Raw genomic sequence first — 27,871 nt, forward strand, 5'->3', positions numbered from 1 at the left:
ATGGAGTGGGGGGTCAGCGTGGAGTTGAGACCAAGGAAGACGGCAGACTGAGCCAGTGCCGTGCAGAGGCCGGGAAGGTGGACGGGTGTGGGGGGCGACCTCCGATTGCAGCTGAGATGAGAGGGTCCATGGAGCCCAGGACTCGGGTGGCTTCCTGTGCCGGGTTCTCCACCCGGTAAAAACCTGAAGGTGGTGGAAGAGAAAGGGGACACGCGCGCGCACGCACACACACACGCTGGGACGGGGGGGCGTGGCGCGGGCCGAGCCCGGGCGCGAAGGGGTTAAGCCGCGGCGCGTTCGGCCCCGCCCCCCGGCAGGCCGCGGAGCCTGAGCCCAGCGCCGGAGCCCGGCAGCCGCCGCCCGCCTCCGCCCGCCCGCCCGCCCGCCCGGCGCCCGGGAGCAGCGCCGCGCCCGTCCCAGGCCTCGGCCCGGCTCGGCTCGGCTCGGCGCAGCGCGCAGCGGAGCGCAGCCACAGTCCCCGGGGTCGGCGCGGCGCGGCGCGGCGCGGCGCGGCGCGGCAGGCAGGCGGGGGCGGGCCCGGGCGCCCCGGCCGCTGAGCGTCCTCCGGGCGGGAGCGGAGCGGAGCGGGCGCCCGGCCTCGCCCGGCCCTCGTCCAGCCCGCCCGGCCGCCCATGGCGCCTTGAGCGCGGCCTGCCCGGGCCCCGGGGCGCTGCCATGTGAGCCGGCCGGGCGGGGGGCCCGGTGATGGCCGGGGAGCGGCCCCCGCGGCGGGGCCCGGGGCCTGGGCCCGCGGAGGCGCCGGGGGAGGGCGCGGCCGGGCCGGGGGCCGCGAGTCCGGGCGCGGGCGTGGGTGCGGGCCGGGGCCGGCCGTCGTCCTACCGGGCGCTCCGCAGCGCCGTGTCCAGCCTGGCGCGCGTGGACGACTTCCACTGCGCCGAGAAGATCGGGGCCGGCTTCTTCTCCGAGGTGTACAAGGTAGGGCGGGGGCCGGCGAGCCCGGCGGAGGCCGAGGCCGGGGCCGGAGGGGCGGGGCGGGGCCGGGCCGCGGGGCGCCGGCTGGGGGCTCGGAACCCACCTAGCCCGGCCCCGCCGCCCCAGGTCCGGCACCGCCAGTCCGGCCAGGTCCTGGTGCTGAAAATGAACAGGCTCCCCAGTAACCGCGGCAACACGCTCCGGGAAGTGCAGCTGATGAACCGGCTCCGGCACCCCAACATCCTCAGGTGATGGGGCCCCCAGACACCGGGAGAAGCGGGACGGGGGCCACGGGGCCCGAGCGCTCCTCGGCCAACTCTCTCCCACTCCCCAGGTTCATGGGCGTCTGTGTGCACCAGGGCCAGCTGCATGCTCTCACTGAGGTGAGTGTGGGCAGGCCAGGGGAACACTCTCCCCTCTACTCCCAATAACCGGCCGGGCTGCGGCCGGGTGCACCTACCGAGCGGATGAGGAAGGTGCTCTCTCCCTTGGACAAAAAAGCCTCCATGGCCCCATCCTCCCTTCCCTGGGTAGATGCCGCTAGTAGAACTTTCCGCTGGGCTGAAGATGTTCTCTGCTCTTCAGCCACTGCCCACAGCACAGGCTGGTGTGACTGGGGAACAGAGAGTGGGGCCTAAGAGCAAACTCTCCTTTCCATTCTCGGGGTCCTCTGAAACTTCCCCTGGCTCAAAGGGAGAGTTGCAGAGTACTGCCTGAAGCCTTAACACTCCTTCCCCCTTCCCCCTACCCAGTATATGAATGGGGGGACTCTAGAACAACTGCTCAGCTCCCCTGAACCCCTCTCCTGGCCTGTCAGACTCCGCCTGGCTCTGGACATTGCCCGAGGCCTGCAGTATCTGCATGCCAAAGGTGTCTTCCACCGGGACCTCACCTCTAAGGTAGGCCAGACCTGGGTGGAGGAAGGGGGAGTGTCGGGGTGTGCCTCACTGAGAGGATATCAAAATTGAGGGTGTTGGGGTCTCCAGAATCGGGGTGGGATGGGGGAATACACTGAAGTACTGAAAATCAATCTGTGTTAGGTGTGATGGGTGAGGTCGCAAGATTAGGGGACACTGGAGAAGGGGGATTCCTAACATGGCAGGAGCAGGAGGTGATAGGTGTGGGGTGCTCTGTGTGCGGCAGAACTGTCTGATCCGGCGGGAAGCTCGAGGTTTTACAGCTGTTGTGGGTGACTTCGGGCTGGCTGAGAAGATCCCCGTGTATAGGTAAATTGAATCTCCCCTAATCTCCTGGAAAACCCCTTGCTAATTGCTAAGTGTAGCCTCTGAAATATTGCCCTTGGAATGGGGAGGAGACTCGCCTTCTTTGTTTGGGGGGGTCCTGAAAGGGATGCTTGTACCTGCTCTGCCCCAGGGAAGGCGTGCAGAAAGAGCCACTGGCTGTGGTGGGTTCTCCCTACTGGATGGCCCCAGAGGTGTTGCGGGGTGAGCTGTATGATGAGAAGGTAAGACACCAACCCTTCAGACCCCTAGGGCTTCTGGCCGCAGCACTAGTACATTGGGTAGCACATTTGCCTTGCCTTGCCTGCCCACATTCAATGCCCGGCACCCCATATGGCCTCCTGGGCCTGCCAGGAGTGATCTCTGAGCAGCTCCAGGTATGGCCCCAAAAATAAACAAAAATCTAGACTGCCAAGGCCTTCCAGAGACCCAAGATCTTCCCACAAGACCCCATCCCACAGACACTCAATTCAGGGAACCAAAGATCCTTATTGCCCCTCAGGGACATTCCTCCAACACTGCAAACATAGGACTCTGCCCCCCTTGGCCAGGGTCTGATGAGGTCTCCCACCCACAGGCTGACATCTTTGCCTTCGGGATCGTCCTCTGCGAGCTTATTGCACGGGTACCTGCAGACCCCGACTATCTGCCCCGAACGGAGGTAAGACTGGTTCCATCCTGGCCCCTCAACCAAGAAGGAGTGGGGGTCCTGCTAGGGGCAGGAGGGAAACTAGGGAAAGCTGACATGAGCCCCTCCCTTTTCACCATAGAACTTTGGCCTGGATGTGTCTGCTTTCCGGGCACTGGTTGGCGAGGACTGCCCACTGCCCTTCCTCCTTCTGGCCATTCACTGCTGCAGTGTAAGTCCCCCCTCCCCCAAACACCCTCCCTGTGCCCTCAGCAACCCATAAGGCTGACCTGACTCTCTGAGTGGGAGAAAAACTTGGAAGACCCTCTCAAGGAATACTGAATAAAGCTACGCAATCTATACCCAATAGATGGAGCCAGGCACTCGAGCCCCCTTCAGCGAAATTACCCCACACCTTGAATGGATCCTGGAGCAGCTGTCGGAGCCAGCCCCCCTCACCAGGGCACCCCTTAAGCATACCCCGGGTAAGGGAGCACCCCTTTTTCCAAAAATAATTGTGCCTTGCTTTTGCTTGGAACTCTAGAAACTTGGTAGAGAAGACTGGGGATGGGCCAGGGAATAAGAGGCGTCCAGGAAAAACAGTTTGTTCATTCTAGAAGGAGGGAATGAGGGAGAAGTAATGGGCTTCATGGGTCAGCTCACCTATCAGGAGCACCTATAAGGCCCTTTTGTTTTGTTTTGTGGCCACATTTGGTAATATTTAGGTGTTACTCCTGCACTCAGGAATTGTTTCTGACAGTGCTTAGGGAACCTAATGGGATGCCTGAGATTGAACTTGGGTCAGCAGCCTGTAAGGCCAGCTCCCTTCCACTGTAGCTCTCCAGGCCCACTGAAACCCTTTTTTTTTTTTTTTGGTTTTTGGGTCACACCCGGCAGTGCTCAGGGATTATTCCTGGCTCCAGGCTCAGAAATTGCTCCTGGCAGGCACGGGGGACCATATGGGGCGCCGGGATTTGAACCAATGACCTCCTGCATGAAAGGCAAACGCCTTACCTCCATGCTATCTCTCTGGCCCCTGAAACCCTTTTTTAAGCTCTAATCCACCAGCTGCTTGGTAAAACCTCAGAAGTGAGACCCTGCCTGGCACTAAGAACAGTTACCTCAACTTCTCTTTACAGGGACTGTTCCAAGAGGGGGTCCCTCGGCCACGCTTCCCAGGCCAGATCCCCGGCTCTCCAGAAGCCGATCAGACCTCTTCCTGCCCCCCTCACCAGAATTACCTCCAAACTGGGGGGACAATCTGACTCGAGTGAACCCATTTTCACTACGGGAAGATCTCAGGGGCGGCAAAATCAAGCTTCTGGACACACCCAGCAAATCCGGGGTGCCTCTGTCCCTGGCACCACCCTCACCACTGCCCTCTGCCCCACTACCCCTGGTAACCACTCCAGACACCCAGCTGCAGCCTGTGACCCCAGCCCGCCGTTGCCGTTCCCTGCCCGCCTCCCCTGAGCTCCCCCGGCGGATGGAGACAGTGCTGCCTGGTCCAGGACCCCCAGCTGCCGGTCCCTCAGCTGAGGAGCAGATGGAGTGTGAAGGCAGCAGCCCTGAGCCAGATACTCCCGGAGCAAACCCCCAGCTGACCATGGCGGTGGCCACTGACAACTTCATCAGCACTTGTTCCTCAGCTTCTCAGCCCTGGTCCCCTAGACCAGGACCTCCTCTGAACAACAACCCCCCAGCTGTGGTGGTAAACTCCCCACAAGGCTGGGCTGGGGAGCCCTGGAACCGGGCCCAGCACAGTTTACCCCGGGCATCAGCCCTGGAGCGGACAGAGCCCTCACCACCCCCTGCAGCACCCCGGGAAGCTGATGAGGGGTTACCCTGCCCTGGCTGCTGCCTGGGCCCCTTCAGCTTTGGCTTCCTGTCTATGTGCCCACGCCCCGCACCGGCTGTGGCCCGATACCGCAACCTGAACTGTGAGACAGGCGGCCTCCTCTGCCACCGGGGACACCATGCCAAGCCCCCCACACCCAGCCTGCAGCTGCCTGGAGCACGCTCTTAGCATTGGGGCCTGAGGTACACAGGCCTCCTGCTTTGGCTTTCAGGATGCACCAAGGACAGGACACACGTGCTGGACAGCTGCAGCCCCTTTGGGCTCACTGATTATTCTCCCCCATGTAGGGGACCTCAGCATAGACTCGAGGGAGTGGACATGCCTCTTGGCCTCAGAGCTTGCTCTACCGAGAATCACCAAACATACACAGTGTTGCTGACATAGGAGACTAACGTGCAGATTATTTAAAAAGATTTCAATAAAACTGCCTGGCTGGCTCCGGGCTGCCCCTATCAGCTCAGCCCATGCGCCCTCCCCCACCCCATTCCACTCAGGGAGGCCAGAATCTCTTTTTCGAGGCTTCTTCACCCCCTTCCCAGGAAATAGGACTTCACACCAAGGGCAGCAGGCTGCAGAGAAGTGTGGGGCCTGGATTGGCCCTTGGCCAAGCTGGACACTTTCCAGGCAGAACAAGGTGCTCTTGGACCTGCAGGCTGTAGGTTAGGGATAAAGGGCTCGGTCTCTTATTGGCCTATATAGGGAGAGTAAAGCAGCATTAGCTTATCATGCAGTTCACTCTAGATCCTGGACAGCTGTAACACTTCTCTGCAACCCCCCAGCACCTATCTCTCTCTCTCTCTCTCTCCCTCTCTCTCTCTCTCTCTCTCTCCCTCTCCCTCTCCCTCTCCCTCTCCCTCTCCCTCTCCCCTCTCCCCTCTCCCCTCTCCCCCTCCCCCCTCTCTCTCTCTCTCTCTCCTCTCTCTCTCTCTCTCTCTCTCTCTCTCTCTCTCTCTCTCTCATGCAGTTCACTCTAGATCCTGGAAAGCTGTAACACTTCTCTGCAACCCCCCAGCACCTATCTCTATCTCTCTCTCTCTCTCTCCCCCCTTTCCCTCCCTCCCCCCTGACTTCTCTCTCCTCCCCTCCCAACTTCAACCCCTCCCACTTCTCTCTCTCCCCCTCCATACACTCCTCTCCTTTCTTCCATACACTCCCTTCCTTCACACTTACCTATCCCAGTTTAAAGGCAGCTCCAGTTCTTCATTTCTGAAAGCTGGCGACTCACAGATGCAAGGTAGATTACCACTACATGTGTATGACAACTTGTATTCGTGTTTCTCCCAAATGACACATGTCCTCTTAGAATTATACCTAAAGAGTAAAGTGGACTAGGATAATCTTGGTTCTCTGTGCCCCTTCACTCTCTTCTCTCTCATGATCCTGCTTAAAGCCTGATTCAAGCCCAAACTCTCCCAAGTCATGTCTGCATGTTTGGGGACACATGACTGGACTCCCACCAGAAGATGCTTTAGGTTGGGGATAAGGATCACCCAAAATAGAAGCTCCAGTTAGGGAACATGAGAGTTAACAGCTGTTTCAATATCCTTTGGATCAATCCTCAGTGTAAAGCCATTGCTTCCTCACTTTCATGGAGCAACTACAGTGCCCAAGAGGCCTCAACTGAGAAAGTGCCACATCGGTTGGGTAGCCTGGTGGAACAACAAAAGTTAGACCACCAGTATTCTTCAATTGTGAGATTCTAGCAAAAGCTTTAGCTACCACTGACTAAGTCCCAACCTAGTAATTGAAAATATGTTTTACAGCCTGCTAGATACTAGGAATAGACAGGACTTCCCTACAATTATTAATCAAATAGAGGAACAAATAGTATGATGCTGACTTACGGGGATTCAGATGAGAACATGGAAATGGGCCTTTTTGAAGAAATTGTAAAGTTGTAAATGCCCCAAATCCATAACAAACTTACCCAATTGTTTTACCATCATTTCTGTTCCTGAAGCGAATCATATATAGTTTAGACCAGGAAAGTTGATAGAGCATTGGATATAAGTAATTGATGTTTGTATCATCCTGGCAAATTCAGAGAGCAGAGGTGGAATGTGATGAAAATGGAAAATCAGGGTGGTTCAAAGGTTTGGAGCACATACTTCCCATATGGGAGTCCCAGGTTTTAAACCCCAAATACTTTCAGGTGTTGCCCCAAACCAAAAGTCAGCATGGATTAGGGAAGAAGGAGGGGATTGAGGTTAATGAAAGATGCCTGGTATACCAGGAAGCCCACAAGCTTCAATAAGTTTTTGGTTTTGCTTTTTCTTGCTTTTTGGTTTAGGACCCACATCCAGCAGTCCTCAGGGCTTATTTCTGAAGGGGCTCAGGGTTCCAGGGATCAAACTGAATGGGCCTGTACAAGATAAACCCCTGCATGCTGTACCATCTCTCTGGCCCCAATGCTACCAGCTTTGTAGGCATTTATTCATAGGAACCTGTCCTGCAGTTTTCAGGTGCCCCCTGTAGACACAGGTTTTCCCTCCACTTTCCCTCCTAGATGGATAAGAGGCTCTGCTGGCCTTGGACAAGAGTCTTTTTGTGGGTTATTCTGGTTTTCAGGAACCAGCTCCCATTTTTTTTCCCTAGGTACAGGACCCTCCAGTTGAGAGAGCAAGGAGATCAGAGTTGACGGGGCAGCTGAAATGAGACATTAATGGTGGCAAGTCAACTCTCATGCAAACTATAATCAGTTAAGGGCTACCTGGTGGAAACATTTATCTACCTTTCCTACCCTTCATAGGAAAGGCAGACCATGGTGTGAGTGCCACATATGTACAGATACTCAACTGTTGCCACGCCCCCAAACCGACAGGCCCACTGGAGACTGGGAGTTAGGATATGCTTACTGAGTAATAGTAAATGTCAGCGATGATTAGGTTAGATGACAATTTACAATATTCTATACAATCTTCCCAACTTCTCCGAGCAAGTAAGACATGAAAGCAAGTCCTCTTGTTCAGTTCCCATCCCAGAGGACAGCAGGAGTCTAAAAAAGGAAAGGAAACAAAACAGAGTGATAGCCGCAGGGAATGCAGAGGGAGAGCCCAGCACAGGACAGGACAGGAGCAAGACTCAATCAGCCTCCCCTGGGCTATCCTAGTGCTCTCACCCATTGCAGGTCTTTTGAACTTGGCAAACTTTCTTTTACCTTCCCTAGAAATGGAATTCCTGATACTCTGGTTTGTTTTGGTGCCAGGGATCAAACCCAGGGCCTCACACATGCAAATGCTCTAGCACTGGCCTAATTCCCCATCTTGTGTATTAAGAACCTTTTACATTCAACATGACTCCTTAATAATCTTCAAGGCTGCTGTACTCGGGCTCCTGGTACTGTACCCAACTTCTCATTACAGCAGCTACCCCATAGTTAAACTGATCTTACATGGGCCCTTATATAAGTGTCATTAGGATTTCTTATCATATCAACCCCCTAAATCACTCCCCTACATATTGAAAACTTCCCCACATTCTGCAAGCAGCCAGGCACCTCTTTTCTCTCCCTAAAAGTAGTCAACATTTGTTATCATACACCTTTAAAGTCACTTTACTAGGCCGGAGTGATAGTACAGCAGTAGGGCTTTTGCCTTGCATGCAGCTGAACCAGGATGGACTTGGGTTCAATTCCCGGTATTTTATATGATCATGAGCCTGCTAGAAGTGATTTCTGAGCAAAGAGTCAGGACTAACCTCTGAGTACCTCCAGGGGATGTGAAACAAAAACCAAAAAAATAATCACTATACATCAATTCTGATCCTCAAGTGATTTATGTTAAACTCTGGCTTATAAATGTGGCAGGGAAAGCAGCAAAAAAAAAAAAAAAAAAAGAAGAAAAAAAGGAAGCTTGGCCCACTCAGTAAAATCCAAGAAGCTGCTCAACACCCCTGGCTGAAATGTTACATTTTAACTTGGGACTCTAATTTCTTGAAACTGAAAGTTGAGAATCCACTTAAAACAAGCATTGGTGCCCATTTTACTGACTTTGTTAAGATGCTTGTGAATTCTCTTCATGTCCCTCCTCACACTTTGTCTCATGTCTATTCTCTTTTCCTGATTATTCATAGGAAATAAACACTCTCTAATACCCACACCCCAGCCTGTTCTCCAGATTCATCTGTATCATGGACATGTTGTGTGGGTTCTACTTCCATCCTCCAAAAAACACTCTGTTGTGCACCTTTTCTTTGGTCTTGGTCACCCAGCTACCCTCTTGAATTGGAATGTAGAGAAATAAATTGATGGGCACTTGAATAAAAAGACATCAATATGGCCAGATGGAAGAAGGTGAGAGCATAAGCCATGTTAAGGATTGGATATTTTCAGACCAGAACAAGAAAAAGTCAATAGAGTGTTTTACACTCTGAGCTGTGTCAATGCCCAGACACAAAGCTGTGTATCTTAATAATCTTTGATGCAGTTAACTGGACATGATCAGCTTTCAGTTTTTTAAGGATAACCCTGGCTGAAGTATGAAAAATGGATTGGGAAAGGGGTTGGGGCACAGGAGGAAGGATGTCAATCAAAAATATACTAAAAACAATAGCAAGTTGTTGTGGTTATTGTTGGAACTGAGGGAAGTGGATGAAGTTATAGATGATTATAGAGACTTGGTGGTGGGAAACCAAGGAATTCCCCCTCTGATGGATCATCTGCTGAAAGTAATAAGGAATATGGTAGGGTAAGAGGCTCCCTGAGATCATGTCAATCCTTGCACAGTTGCCTGCAATGCACAGAGCCAGCTAAGGTCAACAGTAGAAGTCTGCGCTAAGTGGAATGATCACACAATGTGCCAACCGTGGATGCAGGCAAGGGCATACTTGGTCATCTCAAGAAAATACAGCCAGGGCCCGGAGAGATAGCACAGCGGCGTTTGCCTTGCAAACAGCTGATCCAGGACCAAAGGTGGTTGGTTCAAATCCCGGTGTCCCATATGGTCCCCCGTGCCTGCCAGGAGCTATTTCTGAGCAGACAGCCAGGAGTAACCCCTGAGCACCGCTGGGTGTGGCCCAAAAACCAAAAAAAAAAAAAAGAAAGAAAGAAAGAAAGAAAAGAAAATACAACCATAATGAGCATAAGAAGGACAACAGAACTGTGAGAAGTTGGTGACAGATCAAAAACTGAGATTAGGAGCAGTCTGTTGGAGGAGTCTCATGAGGACCACTGTGGTCTGAATGAAGTCTAAAATGGCCATTTTTCATCCTAAACTGGCTGGTCTTTTGCTTCCAGAATGGAGGAACAGGAGCCAGGCGAGAGTTTAGTAAAGCACTTACCTTGCATGGTTCCAATTTCCAGTGCTGCAAATCAGAAAAAGACTAAATGAACACCTCATCCTATTCCCTAGCCCTCAGCACTCCTACCCCTTCACTATGAGTGGCACCCGCTCTGGTCATTTGCCTTCACACAAGCATCCAGACTGCTCTGTGCTAATCAGTATTTCTAAGCATTTGGGGAATCTCAGATATGAAGAGACATCAAGTTACATAGACCTTTGAGTAAATGTGCAAGCAAACAACATCACGTCCAAATTTAGGGTGGTTCCAGATCCTTGATGGTAATGTCAAGGCAAGGAAGTTGTCTGATTTGGACAGTGTTAGGGCTGCCCCATCCACAAAAGGAGGATCTGTTTAGAGCCAAGTAAGTCCCCCTAAATCCATTGTGCAGTTCTGTCCTCCCTGCCTGACGGTCATGGCAGCTAGTGTCAGCCTTCACTCTGGTTCAGTGTCCCTTTCTGGACCACATCGAGGCTCCAGAGAGATAGATGGAGAGATAAGAGATGGCTAAGGAGATTGATTGATCAATAGGAGTTCATGGAAAGGTAGATGAGGGATTAATAAATAGATATAAGAGGAACTAACGGACACTGTGAGAAATTGATGGATAAACAGATGAAGATGGATGATTGGGTGGATAGGTGGTTGATGGAGTGAGATTGATAGATGGAGAGAGTGGTCAGTAAAGGATAGAATATCCATGAATGGAGAGATGAGAGGTGACAGATGACAGATAGGTAGGTTTTTAGATAAATAAACAAGAGGTATATTCCCAAAGCATTGTATAGATATAATGCAATCTCTATAAGGATACCCATGATATATATATATTTTTTTTTGTTTTGTTTTGTTTTTAGGTCACACCCGGCAGTGCTCAGGGGTTACTCCTGGCTGTCTGCTCAGAAATAGTTCCTGGCAGGCATGGGGGACCATATGGGACACCGGGATTCAAACCAACCACCTTTGGTCCTGGATCGGCTGCTTGCAAGGCAAACACCTCTGTGCTATCTCTCCGGGCCCTACCCATGATATTTTTTAAAGAAATAGGTCAAACATTTCTGAAATGAATATGGAATGATAAACCATAGCAAAAAGAAGATAGAATGCATCATTTTTTCCTAACTTCAAAATGTACTATAAAGCAGTAGTAGTTAAAAAAGCATTGTATTAGAATAAAGACAGATCCTTTGATCAATAAAATAGGCTTGAATATCCTGAGACTAACCTTCAACTATAATTTTGTTGTTGTGTTTTGTTTTGTTTTTGTGTCACATCCAGCGGTGCTCAGGGGATACTCCTGGCTCTGCACTCAGAAATCGCTCGAGGCAGGCACAGGGGACCATATGGGATGCCGGGATTCGAACCACCATCCATCCTGGATCGACTTCGTGCAAGGCAAATGCCTTACCACTGTGCTATCTCTCTAGCCCCCAATGATTAATTAGTCTTTGATAAAGGATCAAGAAATACAAAGTAGAACAAGTAAAGTCTCTTCAACAAGTGGTGTTGGGAAAACTGGTCAACTACATACAAAAAAAAAAAGTGAACTCAGACCTCTCTTTAATGCATGCACAAAGATCAAATAAAAATGAATCAAAGGGGGCCCAAAGAGATAGCACAGTGGTGTTTGCCTTGCAAGCAGCCGATCCAGGACCTAGGTGGTTGGTTGGAATCCCGGTGTCCCATATGGTCCCCCGTGCCTGCCAGGAGCTATTTCTGAGCAGACAGCCAGGAGTAACCCCTGAGCACTGCTGGGTGTGGCCCAAAAACAAAACAAAACAAAAAAATGAATCAAAGGTATCATCTCACATCACATAGACTGGCACACATCACAAAGACCAAGAACTATCAGTGCTGGCAGAGATGTGGAGAGAAAGGAACTCTCATTCACTGCTAGAGGGAATGCCATCTAGTTCAGCCTTTATGGAAAACAATATGGCAATTTCTCAAAAGACTAGAAATTGAGCTTCCATATAAACCAGCTATACCACTATAGGTATATCCCTAGGAACACAAAAATACAATTCAAAAATTCCTTCCTCACACCTGTTTACAATAGTCAGACTCTAGAAACAACCAACAGATGAATGGCCAAGGAAACTGTGGTACATATACACAATGGAATATTATGCAGCCATCGGGAGAGATGAAATCATGAAATTTTCCTATACTTGGATGTACATGGAATCTATTATGCTGAGTGAAATAAGTCAGAGGGAGAGAGATAGACATAGAATAGTCTCACTGATCTATAGGTTTTAAGAAAAATTAAGGACATTATTGTAATAGTGCCCAGAGACAATAGAGAGGAGGGCCAGAAGGACTGGCCCACAATATGAAGCTCACCACAAAGAGTAGTGGTGCAGTTAGGGAATTAAATATGCTAGCAACTATCATGACAATCTTAATGAATGAGGGAAGTAGAATGCTTGTCTCAAATACAGGAAGGGTTGGGAAGGAAGGAGGAGGGCATTGATGGTGGGAATGTTGCACTGGTGAAGAGGGGTGTGTGTGTATATATATATATATATATATATATATATATATATATATATATATATAGCGCACTGGGAGAATTTAACAAGAAAAAAAACTAACCCTATCCAAAAAATGGGAAGATATGAACAGAAACTTCCTTAAAGAAGAAATATAGGGGCCGGAGAGATAGCATGGAGGTAAGGCATTTGCCTCTCATGCAGAAGGTCATCGGTTTGAATCCCGGCGTCCCATATGGTCCCCCGTGCTTGCTAAGAGCAACTTCTGAGCATGGAGCCAGGAGTAACTCCTGAGCAACTGCCGGGTGAGACCCAAAAACCAAAAAAAAAAAGAAGAAATATAGATGGCCAAAAGTTGCATGAAACAATGCTCCACATGATTAATCATCAGAGAGATACAAATCAAAACACAATGAGGTATCATTTCACACCACAGAGACTGGCATACATCACAAAGAACAAGAACAACCAGCGCTGACACAGATGCATGAAGAAAGGGACTCTCATTCACTTCTGGTGGGAATCTAGACTGGTTCAGCCATTTTGGAAAACAATAAGGATATTCCTCAAAAAAACTAGAAATTGGGGCTGGAGTGGTGGCACTAGCTGTAAGGCATCTGCCTTGCAAGCGCTAACCTAGGATGAACCGTGGTTCGAAAAGGCATCTGCACTCCTATGTTCATTGCAGCACTATTCACAATAGCCAGGATCTGGAAATAACCCAAGTGCCAGAGAACAGGTGAGTGGATAAAGAATCTGTGGTACATCTATTCAGTAGAACACTATTTAGATGTTAGGAAAGATGAAGTCATGAAATTTGTTTATACATTGATGCATATTATTATTCATTAATAGACTATAAAATATTATGCTTAGTGAAATGAGGAAGAGGGTTAGACATAGAATGATCACACTCATTTATGGGACATAAAAAAAGATTGTACGGTAATAATATTCAGAGACAATAGAGATGACCACAGGAGGACCAGTACAGTCGAGGCAGAGAAGAGACCATTGTGACAATGACAGTTGAACAAGATTACTCTAAACAAAAACTGGGTGCTGGGGCTGGAGTGATGGTGCAGCGGTAGGGCATTTGTCTTGTATGCAGCTGACCCAGGACGGATCTCAGTTTGATTCCCCCCGCCCCCATGTCCCATATGTTCCCCCAAGCCAGGAGCGATTTCTGAGCATAAGCCAGGAGTAAACCCTGAACATCACCAGGTGTACCCCCCCCCCCCAAAAAAAAAAAAAACCCTGGGTGCTGAAAGGAGATGAAGTGACATGTTTGATATCCCTTCAGTAATAATATTGCAAACCACAGTGGGGGGGGGGGAAGGAGAGAGAAAGAATGAGAGAGGAGTGAGAGAGGAGTGAGAGAGGGAAAATGTCACAGAAGCAGGCAAGGGGAATGACAAAGGGAAGGCAGGAAGAAAACTTGGGACATTGATGGGAAATGTGCACTAGTGATGAGAGTTGTTTATTCTATGACTAAAACTCAGTCATGAGCAACTTTGTAATTGTATCTCACAGTGATTTAAAGAAAAGTATTTTTCGAATTAAAAAAATAAGAAGATAGATACAAAGATCCTATCTCTCCACTAGAATCTCCTCCCCTCCCTCTCCCTTCATCTGTCACCCCCACACCATACAGAGGCCCCAGCACTGTGATCCCTGGTTGATACCTGGACTGGTGCAAGTGTAGAGGCGCCTCAGCCTGTCCTGCACGTTTTCCAATCTTTGCTCCAAATTCTTCCTCTGTGTCTCCTCCTGCTGCAAGGTGGCATTTACATTATCCAGGTCTCTCTGGCAGTCCTTCAGTTGCTTTTCGGTGTCCTGGCCCACCTGCTGCTCTTTTTCTAGGAAACTCTTACTCTGTTCCAGCTCATCCTTGGACCCCTTCAACTCCATCTTTGTCTGCTCCAGTTTTGCTGAGGTCTCGCGGAGCTCCTGCCTCAGACTGCTATTGGTGGATTCCAGTACCCCATGCACTCCCTGAAGCTGCTGTAACACCTGCAGATCTGTTGGGCCACAAAGAAATATTGGCTCTCTGCTTCTTGCAACCTTTGGCACAAGGGGGCAGATTGTAAGGTCTGTTTGCCAGAAGCATATAGAGAGGTGAGAACTGAAACAAACCTGGAGCATACACCTGGCAGCAGCGGGAGGCCCAGCAAGACACCAGGAGCCAAAACTCAAAGAGACCTTTACTGGGGGGCCAGGACAATAAATAGCAAAAGCGGCTAGGGCATTTGCCTTTCATATTGTGGACTTGGATCCCATTCCCAGCACCCCAGATGCACACACACACACACACACACACACACACACACACACACACACACACACACACACACACACACACACGATGTGGAGGTCTAGCGAATGAGGACTGATGTCAGGGCAAGGGGTGAGAGGGAGGTGATGTGAGGGTGGAGGTTGGTGAGGAGATGGACAGTTGTTGGGGTGGGGGTAGGAAATGCGACACCCCCAGACTCACAGCGAACCATCAGGCAGATCGCGGCCACCGCCAGAAACAGGCATCCCAGGAGCAGGCCCAGAAGCACGTAGTGCACACAGGTGGCTCGGCCTGGGGACATTGGGAGGGGGCGGACAGATCCTGAGTCCCGGGAAACTCTGCGCTTCAAAGGAGCATGTGGGGGTCCTGGGAAAGCGCCTCGGACAAAGACCCTGGAAGGCAGGGCAAATCCCGCGAAGAGAACCGAGTTGGGGTTGGGAGAAGGGGGACTGCCTGGCAGCCAGGAGCCAAGACTTGGACACGGGGGGTGGGGAGGGGGCGGGAGGGGAACCTTGGTAAACAGAGGGACTCTGAGTCCCCGGGCCGGGTCGGGTCGGAGCTTGACTGGGTGACGTCGAAGGTGATGGGTGCACCCCTGAACTCACTCACGGGTCAGACCGCACCCGCGGGGGGTACCGTGCCTGTCTATGATGGCCCGGGGTGGGCGCGGGCGCGGGAGGGTGACGGTGAAACCGGGGGGGGGGGGGGCGGTAGAAGGGGTCGCAGGGGCTCGGGCCCGCCAGACTCACCACGAAGGACCCGCTTCGCTGCCGGGAGCGTCGCAGAAGGCCAGGGAGAGGGGTGCTGATCCTCGGAGCTGAGCCCTGTGCAGAGACATGTGAAGTTGCGGAACCCCAAGAAATATGTCTCATCCACCCCGACACTAGCCATGCTTCCCTCTCTACCTGGGTCTGGCTCCATCCTTTTCTGGGGGGCTCATCACTCTCCCGGATCTCCCCCAGTTGCTCCTTAGGGGTCTTTACCAGCAGATCCAGGTCTTCCTCCCCCAGAACTTCTCCCATCACCCCCAGCACCTCACTACCAGGGTGACTGCCACTCTCTGCACCTCTGTTTTCCCAAGAACCTGGCTCCAGATCCTATCACAGCACCCACATACCTGCTTTGTCCCCTGGTCCTGAGGAAGCCAACTTGGAAAGTCCCCCCTGGGCTGGAGACACATTCTCATAGGTGAGTTCTCCATCTTCATCTTCATTCTCATCTGCAGGGAGAAGGGGGTGGTGTTTGTGGAAAGGGGCCTGCAGGACCAGGGGACAGGGATGAAGGAGGTAAAAGATGCACACACACACACACACACACACACACACACACACACACACACACACACACACCAGTGCTACCTCTTACCCTGGCCCAGCCGGCAGCCTATGTTCTTCAGGGGCGCCTTGACAAACCTCAGGTCTGCGTAGGTGATGGCCTCAGCCATGGCCTCACCCCTACTCGCTGTGCCCTCGAGTTCCCCCTCTATCCCTTATCTGTGGCCAACTCGGTTTACCCTGTGACTTCCAGTCACAAAAGAGGAAGAGAGGGTGGGGAAGCAGATGCTTGCTGAAGGCCAGCCCCTTTTCCACCCACAACTCACAGCATCTCAGGGGAGAGGAAACAGAGCAGAACTAGAGCCTGGGGGTCCCTGGAGCTCTACTCTGCTACAGGCCTCCCTCTGTGCATCCCAGACCCCCTTCCAATGCCCTCTGAGTGGGCCCCTTTTCTGCTGTCCTGTCAACTGCCAATGCTTTGTGCCCACAAGAAAAGCTCCCCAAGTTTGCTCTAGACTTGCTTCATCCCCCACATCACCCTCAGGAATTGCAAGCTCCAGAGAAGGCTGAGAAGGCTGGAACTCATGCTTTGCCTACTGTAAGACCTAGTCTATCACTACAGAGGCCCCAGAGCACTGTTAGGATGATCCCCAAACACCAAACTGAAGATTAGCCCCCTTCCATGATTGCCCCTGAGTAGCACCCCCCAATAACAAGGTGTTTACCTTGAGAATTCTTTTTTTGTTTTGTTTTGTTTTGGGGTCACACCTGGCAGTGCTCAGAGGTTACTCCTGGCTCTATGCTCAGAAATCGCTCCTGGGGCCCGGAGAGATAGCACAGCAGTGTTTTGCCTTGCAAGCAGCCGATCCAGGACCTAAGATGCTTGGTTCGAATCCCGGTGTCCCATATGGTCCCCCGTGCCAGCCAGGAGTAACCCCTGAGCAACGCTGGGTGTGGCCCACAAACAAAAAAAAAAAAAAATCGCTCCTGGCAGCTCAGGGGACCATATGGGATGCCAGGATTTGAACCATCAACCTTCTACATGCAAGGCAAACACCTTACCTCCATGCTATCTCTCCAGCCCCTTACCTTGAGAATTCTAATGTGGCATTTAGACCCTTCTATTGTTTGTTTGAAGTCACATCCAGTGGTGCTCAGAGATTACTCCTGGCTCTGTTCTCAGTAATCACTCCTGATGAGCTCTAGAAGTTGGAGCAAGAGGAATAGAACAGCAGGTAGGGCGCTTGCCTTGCATGTTGCCAACCCACGTTTGATCCTCACTATCCTATATGGTCTCCCAAGCCAATCAGGTGCCCTCATCATCCCAGATTTCCCTGCAGACATGGCTTCCAAAAAAAGTTCTCTATGTGAACTGGTGAAGGAATATTGTATGACATGACTGAATCTCAACCATCAGCTTTGTAGCTATATATCTCATGGTAATTTAAGTAAAATAAATGATTAAAATACAAAAAGATGAGAAAGGGTGTAAAATAAAAATATAAACCATAAATCCACAAGTTGGGTGAGACTGCCCCAGGCACAGTGTTTATAACCTCTCAAGCAAACAGGGCTGATGAAGCAGGGTAGTGGCTGAGAGATAATACCAAGCCAGTGAGTTAAAGTTTCATTGGAGTTAATCTACTTTTTGCCTCATGGTCTTTCTCTGCCATGTGCAGGCCTCTGTCATGTGTTCATTTTCTGCCGAGCCCAAAGCTAGACTCCTCTCTTTATTCAAACCAACCCCTAATCTCAGGTGGAAGAAAGTCAGATACAAAAGCAACTATTCTGGTTTTTATATCCCAAAGGAAGTGATTAGGGAAAAGGAGGTTAGGGAAGGGTTCACCTCCAAAAGGGGGTTTCTGATTTCATGACATTCATTTCCCCCACATTCACCTGTTGGATGCTTCCACGTACTCTACTTCCCTCCTGCTCCAGTACTGCCAAGGATTCCACTTAGCAGTTCTCACCCCTAACCTGCTCCTGAGAGGGGTGAAGCCTTAGGGAGCGGGGAGTAAATTACTGGAACATACAGTCTCCACTAACACCCTAGACCCCTCCTCACAGCCTCTCCTGTACTATGGATGTTCACATCTCAAGCTGTTCCTTGGTTTGTGATTGTTGGGACCTAAGTTCTTTTTTTTTTTTTTTTGGTTTTTGGGCCACACCCTGTGACGCTCAGGGGTTCCTCCTGGCTATGCGCTCAGAAGTTGCTCCTGGCTTGGGGGACCATATGGGACACCGGGGGATCGAACCAAGGTCCGTCCAAGGCTAGCGCAGGCAAGTCAGGCACCTTACCTCTAGCGCCACCGCCCAGCCCCAGGGACCTAAGTTCTAAACAAGGAGGAATGCTGTTTTGTGAAGGCCACATGGCTGGCTTCTTCTCAGGTTCTGAGCAGGGAAAGACATTATTTTGTTAAAACCACATGGTGGGGGTCTTCATAAGCTTATTTCCATATACACTGTCTCAAGCTCCTTGGCCAGATAGTCTATCAGGGAAGGACAAGGGAGCAGTTGGAAAGTACCCCTAAACAATAGCCAATCATTTTAAAGATCATCAGAAAGCTGGAAACTCCCTATTTCCCTTCCCTATATAATCTTCCTCTTGACCCTGACTTTCTTTGGGAGGTGGCCCGGGCTGGCCAGTGTGGGGGTCTTGTTGGCAGACAGATTGAAGTATTAAACTTTATTCCAGTTGTGTGGTCTTGTCCTTCTACTCTGGACCTGAGCAATGATGTTCCAGCCTCTGAGCTGGACCCTGCCTTTGGGTCCAGGTTACAGGAGTTCTGGAATGTGCCTGCATTGGGGGTGAGGAGGAAAGAGAGAGCCCCAGGTCTAGAAAAGACAGTAGCCTGGAGAGAGGGAGAGTGGGGAGTAAGTAAGCTGAGGAATGGGCTTTGCCTGTGGGAGCCCTAAATCCCAGCCTTGCATTAGCAAGGACCCAGGGCATAGCAGAATGAGTGCTGAGTGCAGATTTTGAAGCCACAGAGGACTTGGGGGTTTTGTTTCCTCTTCGTCTTGATTTATATGTTGGCCTGTGGTCACACAATGGGCTGTAGTGCTACAAAGCAAACATGATAGCCAGGAGATTGGGGGGACTAAGGGAACCCAAACAACCAACAGAGAAGCTCAGGCTGTGCTCAGCACATTGAGCTGAACTGTAGACTGGAATTTTGCCTCTGAGAGTTCCTGGGTGTCCCTAGAAGAGTTTCTTTATAAGGGGTAGTATTGGGTCATACCCAGAAGTACTTAATGGCTAGTTTGGCTTGAGCTCAGGGCTCACTTCCAAGGATGCTGAGGGCTGTGCAGTGCTGGGGATGGAGCTCAGGCTTCCTGCATGTGAGCCTGTACTCCAACACTTTGAGCTCTCATCTTGGCCTCAGAAAGTAGATATTTTCTTGATTTGGTTTTGGTTCTGTCTTGCTTTCTTAGTAAAATACTTCCATCATTAAAAGGACCAAAACTGAGGAGAGAAAGTGTGTGTGTGTGTGTGAGAGAGAGAGAGAGAGAGAGAGAGAGAGAGAGAGAGAGAAGAAGAAGAAGAAGAAGAAGAAGAAGAAGAAGAGAGAGGGAGAGAGAAAAAGAGAGAGGGAGAGAGAGGGAGAGAGAAGAGAGAGAGAGGGAGAGAGAAGAAGAAAGGCAAAGAGAGGAGAGAGAGGCAGAGAGAGGAGAGAGAAGCAGAGAGAGAGATAAGGTGCAATAGACTGAGCACATGCTTTGCATGTAGGAGTCCCAGGCTTCATCCCCAGCACCAAAAGATCCACTTCTGCAGGATCAAAAACCAAAAATAAAACAACCCAAAATTCCAATATTGACCCTTTACATAACAACCCCAATGAATCCGGAGCCTTTGTTGGGTAGATGAAGCTGAGAGGGCCTAGGAGCAGGGGAGGGTTGGAGGGCTAGGAGTTGCAGGCTAATTCCCCAATGCTCTTTATACGGGTGTGGTCTAGAACGTGATGGATCTACAAAAGAGGATGCTTGTGGCATGAGAAGCTCCGGAAGTGGATGTGCCAGCCACCTGGAGCCCCACCTGCAGCTGAGGAAGAAGGGGGTGCTCACACACACACACTCACAGCCTATGTGTGTGATTAGTGGGGTATGAGGCATGTTCAAGGCCCCAGGCCTACCCACAGTACCATGCCACCCCTGAAAAGGGGCTCACTGACACATATATGAGTATGTGTGTGAATGTGTATGTGTATGTGTATTGTGCTTGAAATGCACATGTGTGAGTGTGCAGATGTTTGAGTTTGTATCTGAGTGTGTGCATGTGATGAGTATGTGTCTGAATGTGTGTGTCTCAGTGTGTTCCTGAATGCATGTATGTGAGTGTGTGTGTTCAAGTAAATGTGAGCACCCCTAGGTCCTTGCCATGTGTTGGGTGTTCTCCCTCATGTCCATGTCTATCACTTGTATCTTGGGCCTATCGTGTCTATCACGCTGGGTATTTGTATGTATGTGACATGCTTTTCCTGTGTCTCTAGGTGTCTTGTGCTTGTTTTTATTTTTCCACTGTAGGAATCCATAGACCATTCTCAAAAAAGCCTTGAAAGGTCATGGGGACACAGTTCACAGATAGTTCCTTTTAAAGGTCCACTGATTTCTGAAGTGTCCCTGCAGCTGTTAACTGACCTGCTTCATGAAAGTTTCCAGTAGCTGGTTCTCTCCCCAGACAAGCAGCTAGCCCCACCCCCTGTGATGGCAGTGCTATGTGTCTGTGACCCCCTGGGGACATCTGAGAACCGTGAAAGTGAGTGGGAGTGAACGAGCAGCTGGTGAAAGCAATGGGTGGTGGCTGTCAGAGTGCATCCAGAGCTGATGAGAGAAGGAGCACTAACAGAAATTCTGGCCATGTCCAGTTTTCAGAACCAAACCATAAGTGAGAAAGCTGTTGGCATCTGGTCAAATGCCTAGACAGGGTTTGCATGAAGTGAGTGAAAACCTCCAAAGTCACCAGCATGCCTCAGATATGGGTAGCAGATCTACCCTACAGACCTTCCTCTGGATTCTTGGGGGTGGTTTGAATCTCTCTGGCCTTCTGCACCCCTCTGTCTTAGATCAGCATGAAGCCTGCCATGAGAGGGTTAAGGCAGCAGAGCCTTTTCCTTCCCTGCATATCCCTCACAAACCTGTGAGTACTGACATCCAACTTTCCAAGCTGGACCACAACTGTCCAACCTGCCAGCCATGCCTGGGGCTTTTAGGGCTGTGGGGCCTGCGCTAGATGGTTCTGCCTTCTGGGAACCGAGAGATCATCTGAAAGCCAAGAAAACAAACACCCAAGTCAAATCCTGCTCCCTCTACACAGGAAAATTATGAAGGTGGAAAAGGGGGAGTCCCAATGATGAGGCATCTGGGAAGAATTGGCTGTGTGGAAGGGGTTTATCTGACAAACATTGGAGAAGTCAGTCTAACCAGGCATTTTCTGATTCATATTTCATTTTGCCTTCATACTTTGGTCATGAGACATCCTTCTCTGTAGGTAAGAGAGGGTAGGAAAATGACTTCATACAAATGTTCACATGCTGAACCCCAGAACCACGGGGCCAGAGAGTTAGTACAGTGGGCAGGATGCTTGTTTTCGTAGGTCCAATCTCCAGCACCCTAGAGACATCTGGGCCAGATTCTCACTAACAGAATGCAATACATTTTGGGTCATTTCTTACAGCAGTTATAACATATGGAGCTTGTGGGAATAAATATGACATAATGGGAAGAATATGTATTGTGGATAAAGAAACCATCCTTTTTGTTTGTTTGTTTGTTTGGGTCACACCCGGCAGCATTCAGGGGTTACTCCTGGCTTTATGCTCAGAAATCGCCCCTAGCAAGCACGGGGGACCATATGGGGTGTTGAGATTCGAACTACCGTCCTTCTGCACGAAAGGCAAACGCCTTACCTCCATGCTATCTTTCCGGCCCCTAAGAAACCATCCTTGACACAGTACGTGACTCCAGCCCTGCCAAGTTTACTATTTCCAGGGTTGGAGTGATAAGACAATAGTAGGGCTTTTGCCTTCCATGTTGATGACCCGTTTGAGCTAGGGCACCCCACATGGACCCCAACTCTGCCAGGGGTGATTCCTGAGTACAGACCCAAGATTAAGCCTTGTGTATCACCAGGTGTAGCCCAAAAACTAACAAACAAAAAACAAGTTCAACTATTTCCTTTTTTTTTTTTTTTTTTTTTTGGGCCACACCCTGTGACGCTCAGGGGTTCTTCCTGGCTATGCGCTCAGAAGTTGCTCCTGGCTTCTTGGGGGACCATATGGGACGCCGGGGGATCGAACCACGGTCCGTCCTAGGCTAGCGCAGGCAAGGCAGGCACCTTACCTCCAGCGCCACCGCCCGGCCCCCTCAACTATTTCCTAAGAAATAAACTAGAGTTCTAGATAATTACCGTATTTTCCGGCGTATAAGACGACCCCCTAATTTTGCAGTTAAAACATAGGTTTAGGCCTATATTCGCTGTATCAGACAGAATGTTCCTGTGCTGCAACTGTATGTACCACAGTGAGCCAATCACAACAAGCAAAGGTTCAAAGGTTATACTGTAATAGACTTCCTCTCGGACTCTGGCCAATCTGAGCAGGCTTTTGACAGTGTAGATTCGGGTCCAGAACATTGTCTAATTTGCATGCATAAAAAGCCTGCTTGGATTGGCTGAGCTAGAGAGGCGGTCCGAGCAGCCTTGCAGTGATTGGTCCCTTATCATAGGCACCTTTTCTGGCAATTCCCTGGTGGCGTCAGTTAATCTCCCCCACTACGTGAACCAAAACAACACCCTTCCTCGGACCCTAGCACTGAACCACCAACACGGTTAGCTGGGTTTTGCTAGAAGTGTCCCCCAGATCTCCTGAGTACTGTTTGGGAGCCCCCAAGAAAGAGATTTGGAAACTCTGCGGCCTGATTTTTGTTTGTTTGTTTCGTTTAGCGGCATATTGAAACATTTTTCGGGATATACTTGGCGTATAAGACGACCCCGATTTTCGGTTGACTTTTTTTTTTTTTTTGTTTCAAAAGTCGCCTTATACGCCGGCAAATACGGTAGACCAAACAAGAATGTAACTGCTTAGGCCGCATGATAGTGGGTAGGGCATTTGCCTTGTATGCGCCAACTAGGTTTGATTTCTGGCATCCCATATGGTCCCCTGAGTGCCACCAGGAGTAATTAATTCTGTGTGCAGAATCAGGATTAATTCCTGAGCGCAGATGGATGTGGCTCAATTCCCCCCCCCCCCAAATAAACAAAAATGAACGTGATTGCTGAAGACATATTTTGGCTAAAGCATTTTCAAACTCTATCAAAATAGCTCTAAAGTCACCAGGGATACCTCAATTCATCCTCTAACAACATCTCTGACCTTTAAAGACAGAATGTGCACGTTCTATACCAGCCTGCAGAGGGTTCCATCCTGTTTCTCACCTTGACTTTAAAGCAGTACCTTACTTGACCAAGTACTTACTTGCAAGCCCAGGGCTAGAGAGAGAGATTACAGGGGTTAAGACTCTTGTCTTGCATGTGACCAAGTTTGTCTCCTAAACACCACCAGTAGTGACCCATGAATTCAGAGGCAGGAGTAAACGCTGAGCACTGCTGGATATGACCCAAACAATAAATTGCATAGTCCCAACTCCCAGTGCATTTTAATGTAGTTTCATTTTTGATTGACAGATGAATATAATATTGATGCTAGATTCTTTGTGCAGAATTTTTATTTGGCTTTTTTTTTTGTTTATTTTTGAGCCACGCCTGGCAATACTCAGGGATTACTCCTGGCTGTGCTCCTGGTATTGCTCAGTAGAACACATGGGTTTCTGAGATCAAACCAGGTCATCAGCATGAAGGCAAATGTTCTACCCAGGCACTATTGCTTCAGCCCTATTTTTGTGCATAGTTTTACACACACACAATCCCATACCATCATTATCACCACCACCACCACCACCACCATTTCATTTCAATCATTTCAAGCCAAAGAAAATGGCAATAACAAGATCTTGTCTAGTTTTATGTCAGTCTTCTGTCAGCCTGGAATGTTAGATGGTTGCTAAAATCATCTAATCTAAGCCTCATGCATCTTTGTGTGAGGAAGGCCTTGGGGCAGTGCATGGTACCACATGGTTCTGAACACTGCCAAGATTGACCCCAAATGTTGATCTGGCAGTAGCCCCTGAGTGCACTGAGTCTGCACCCCAAACAATAGCAACAACAAAGATTAAATCTAACAGTTCTTACCATAACAATAAATGATAGAGACCTAGGGATGACACAGAGGTAAGGGCCTGCCTTGCAAGCCTGAGTTTATAAGACTGAATTTGATTCCCACCTAATACCATATATACTGAGTGTGAGCCCAGTGGTTCTCATATTTGGGAGCCCCAGGGAAATTATTAAACCTTCATATTTTGGGGCCGGGCGGTGGCGCTCGAGGTAAGGTGCCTGCCTTACCTGCGCTAGCCTAGGAGACGGACCGCGGTTCGATCCCCCGGCGTCCCATATGGTCCCCCAAGCCAGGAGCGACTTCTGAGCGCATAGCCAGGAGTAACCCCTGAGCGTCACCGGGTGTGGCCCAAAAACCAAAAAAAAAAAAAAACCTTCATATTTTAAAAGGTTAATTATAAAATGTGATATCCACCTAGTAATCATAACGTAATATATTGCAAATAAACAGTGTTTAGACATTAAATTTAGGATGGAAGGTAGGACAGCAGGGAGTAGCCAGGAGGGAGGAAACCAAGGCATCTATATTCCACCATTTCCATCAGGTGATAGATACAATGCTCAGCTCAGAAGCTGATCCATGTTCCTCTGCTCCCACAGAAGGAAGTAGGTATGGGTGATCCTTACCCTGCACTGGACCATGCAAGGGTGGCCCTTTGCCACTGATCCATTTTGTCATATTTGGACTTGCAAAAAGTTTCTGCATTCCTACCCCCCCCCCTTTTTTTTTTTTTTTTGCCTGCGACCTGAGTGCTTTTCTAACTCTTTTAAAGAATGTTCTAAAAATAATACCACATTGGGGCTGGAGCAATAGCACAGCGGGTAGAGCATTTGCCTTGCACATTGTGGACCCAGGTTTGATCCACAGCACCCTCTATAGTCCCTGAGCCTGCCAGGAGTGATTTCTGGGCTCAAGGCCAGGAATAATGCCTGAGCTGCATCAAGTGTGACCACAAAATAATACATTATTTTTTAAATAAAAATCAGGGATGGGGGTCGGAGAGATAGCATGGAGGTAAGGCGTTTGCCTTTCATGCAGAAGGTCGGTGGTTCAAATCCCGGCATCCCATATGGTCCCCTGAGCCTGCCAGGAGCAATTTCTGAGCATAGAGCCAGGAGTAACCCCTGAGCACTGCTGGGTGTGACCCAAAAAAAAAAAAATTAGGGGTGTTTGAGCCACACCCAGTGGTGCTTATGGGTTCACTTAGGAATTACTCCTGGAGGTGCTCAGGAGACCATATGGGGTGCCAGGAATCACACGTGGGTTGGCCATGTGCAAAGCAAATGTCCCCCCCCCCAATGCTACTATTTCTGACCTCTTTAATACATTTTTAATTGAATCACTGTGATATACACAGTTACAAAGTTGTTCATGGTTGAGTTTCACTGTACAATGTTCCACCACCCATCCTTTCACCAGTACTCACTTCCTGTCATCAATGTCCCCACTTTCCCATCTGCGCTTTACGAAAGCCTACCTCTATGGCAGACATTTTTCCTCCTCTCTCTTTTCTCTCCTTTTGACATATTATTTTTAACTTTATATTTTTCCTTGAATAGGTTCCCTCTAGGTAACATGCTTAGGTGAGTGTTTTGGGCCATATCTGTGGTACTGGGGGCCAGGCAGTGTCAGGAATTGCACAGGGCGACTTCTGAGTGCAGAGCATGTGCTCAGCCTTTTAAGCTATCTCCCTTGACCTGACAGGCTGGTTTGTTTGTTGATTTTGTTTTGTGTTTAGTATTGGCCATACTTATTGGTGTTGGAGGTATACTCTGCTTTATGCTCCAGGGCTCTGGTGTTTCTCAGAGGAATATTGCAGTGCCTGGGACTGAAACATGGCCTCCTGCATGTAAACTATGTGTTCAGCCACTTGAACTACCTCTGTGATCTCCAAAAGACATTTAATCAAATAATTCATCTCATTCATATCCATCACAATGAATATGTCTTTTTTTTTTAAGTTTCTGGGCCACACCCGGCAGCACTCTGAGGTTACTCCTGTCTCTGTGCTCAGAAATTGCTCCTAGTAGGCTCAGGAGACCATATGGGATGCCGGGGTTCAAACCTGGGTCTATTCTGGGTCAACGGCATGCAAGGCAAACAACCTACAGCTGTGTTATCTCTCTGGCCAATTCTTCCTTCTTTTTATTTTTATTTAGTCCAATAGGTTCAGGCCTAAGGCAGAGCTGGCAGTGTTGAAGGGGAGAAGGTGCATGGTACCAGAGATTGAACCAAAAGCCCTATGCTTGAGGTAAAAACATCTGACTTGCCTTTACCAGTGTAAACTATTCTTGTTTGATCCAACTATTTATCTCATTTACCCCTTGTTACTTACTAAGAGTTGCCATCCCATCCCATCCCCCTGAAATAGATGAACAGGGTTGTTCTAGCATGTGAAAAACAGAACAGCTATTTCCATCCTCCCCTCACATTCTCACCACACCAACCAGACATGTTTTTAGATTTCCCTCTCCCCACTTTCTCTGTACCCCTCTAGATTCTGTAACACTAATCTCCCTTTTATCCTCATCCTTTGATTCCAGAGTTTTGTTGAGATCAGTGAGTCCTTAGTAAGAATTCTCTTACAGCATGTCCCATCTGTTTAAGTCCTATGTAGCACTTCTATTATGCCCTATAAATATACAGAGATAGAGATATAAATACAGAGATCATGGTTCGATGCTCCCCACTGCTCTTTCCTCTTCTCTTAGTTTCCTATCTTCAAATCTTTGTTCTGATACCCTTATTATTTGACAGGATTGGTTTTTTTTTTCCTTAAAAGGTTTTCTCTTGATAAGGACTAATGATCTCACCATTTCAAGGTCTAGAGCAAAAAAGAAAGAGGGAGAAGTGAAAGAACAAAAACTCTTTCTCCACTAGGCTAGGTCTGAATTAGAGCTTTTCTTTCATTATCTTACATTCGGTTTTACAGTTTTTCGCTTTATATTTTTGCCACATCTGGCAATGCTGGGGGGTTACTGATTGTTGGTCTGGTTTTGTTTGTTTGTTTGTTTGTTTGTTTGCAGTAGTTGGCATCCAACCCATGATCTTATACATGCAAGACAAGTGAGTGGCTCTAGTCAAATCCCCAGCCCCCTAAGTTTACTGTTTGATTGTGTCTAACTTGTTGAAATATCGACAAAATGAAAGAACACTTCTATGGAAAGCAGAAAGACTTCCCATACCTGGGGCGGGAATGATGGTACAGTAGATAGGGCATTATAGCACAAGACTGACCCAGGTTCAATCTCCATCATCTATCTTATATGGTCCTCAAGTACCAACAGGAGCAATTATTGAGTACAGAGCCAGGATTAACCCCTAAACATTACTGAGTGTAATCCATACCATCCCAGAATAAGACTTCTCATATCATTAGAATTTGGTAATTTGGGCCCGGAGAGATAGCACAGTGGCATTTGCCTTGCAAGCAGCCAATCCAGAACCAAAGGTGGTTGGTTCGAATCCTGGTGTCCCATATGGTCCCCCGTGCCTGCCAGGAGCTATTTCTGAGCAGACAGCCAGGAGTAACCCCTGAGCACCGCCAGGTGTGGCCCAAAAACAAAAACAAAACAAACAAACAAAAAAAAAGAATTTGGTAATTTATTTTTCTCTTTCTATTCTCCCCAATTTTGAGGGTT

The 27,871-nt window shown here is 49.2% G+C and overlaps 2 protein-coding genes across 2 annotated transcripts; one reads left to right on the forward strand and one right to left on the reverse strand.

The window, feature by feature from the left end:
- Nucleotides 1-705: 705 nt before the first annotated feature.
- On the forward strand, nt 706-5,112 carry TESK1 (testis associated actin remodelling kinase 1). Its single transcript, XM_049773322.1, has 10 exons — nt 706-936; nt 1,060-1,181; nt 1,268-1,316; nt 1,686-1,832; nt 2,077-2,159; nt 2,308-2,398; nt 2,752-2,835; nt 2,945-3,034; nt 3,173-3,287; nt 3,942-5,112. Exons 1-10 carry the CDS (start codon nt 706-708, stop codon nt 4,826-4,828), a joined length of 1,899 nt encoding a protein of 632 aa, XP_049629279.1. The 3' UTR covers nt 4,829-5,112.
- On the reverse strand, nt 4,868-16,172 carry CD72 (CD72 molecule). Its single transcript, XM_049771643.1, has 9 exons — nt 16,094-16,172; nt 15,846-15,947; nt 15,481-15,552; nt 14,930-15,013; nt 14,118-14,453; nt 7,516-7,655; nt 6,588-6,691; nt 5,831-5,971; nt 4,868-5,306 (listed from the first exon to the last, which is right to left on the reverse strand). The coding sequence occupies exons 1-9, from the start codon at nt 16,170-16,172 to the stop codon at nt 4,868-4,870; spliced, it is 1,497 nt and encodes a 498-aa protein (XP_049627600.1).
- Between the last annotated feature and the right edge of the window lie 11,699 nt (nt 16,173-27,871).

The sequence above is a fragment of the Suncus etruscus genome, chromosome 1, assembly GCF_024139225.1.
Source record: "Suncus etruscus isolate mSunEtr1 chromosome 1, mSunEtr1.pri.cur, whole genome shotgun sequence".
NCBI classification, from domain to species: domain Eukaryota; kingdom Metazoa; phylum Chordata; class Mammalia; order Eulipotyphla; family Soricidae; genus Suncus; species Suncus etruscus.

Bases quoted from the DNA above. Each gene is read 5' to 3' on its own strand.
- CD72 (XM_049771643.1), bottom strand. From the start codon at position 16,172: ATGGCTGAGGCCATCACCTACGCAGACCTGAGGTTTGTCAAGGCGCCC. The intron at 15,014-15,480 runs GTGGTGAGTCTG...CCCCAGGCCGAG, and splicing joins GGCAGCGAAGCGGGTCCTTC to CCACCTGTGTGCACTACGTG. The intron at 6,692-7,515 runs GTAAGCATATCC...TGAATTTGCCAG, and splicing joins CTGACATTTACTATTACTCA to GATGATACAAACATCAATTA.
- TESK1 (XM_049773322.1), top strand. From the start codon at position 706: ATGGCCGGGGAGCGGCCCCCGCGGCGGGGCCCGGGGCCTGGGCCCGCG. The intron at 2,399-2,751 runs GTAAGACACCAA...TCCCACCCACAG, and splicing joins GTGAGCTGTATGATGAGAAG to GCTGACATCTTTGCCTTCGG. The intron at 3,035-3,172 runs GTAAGTCCCCCC...TATACCCAATAG, and splicing joins TGGCCATTCACTGCTGCAGT to ATGGAGCCAGGCACTCGAGC.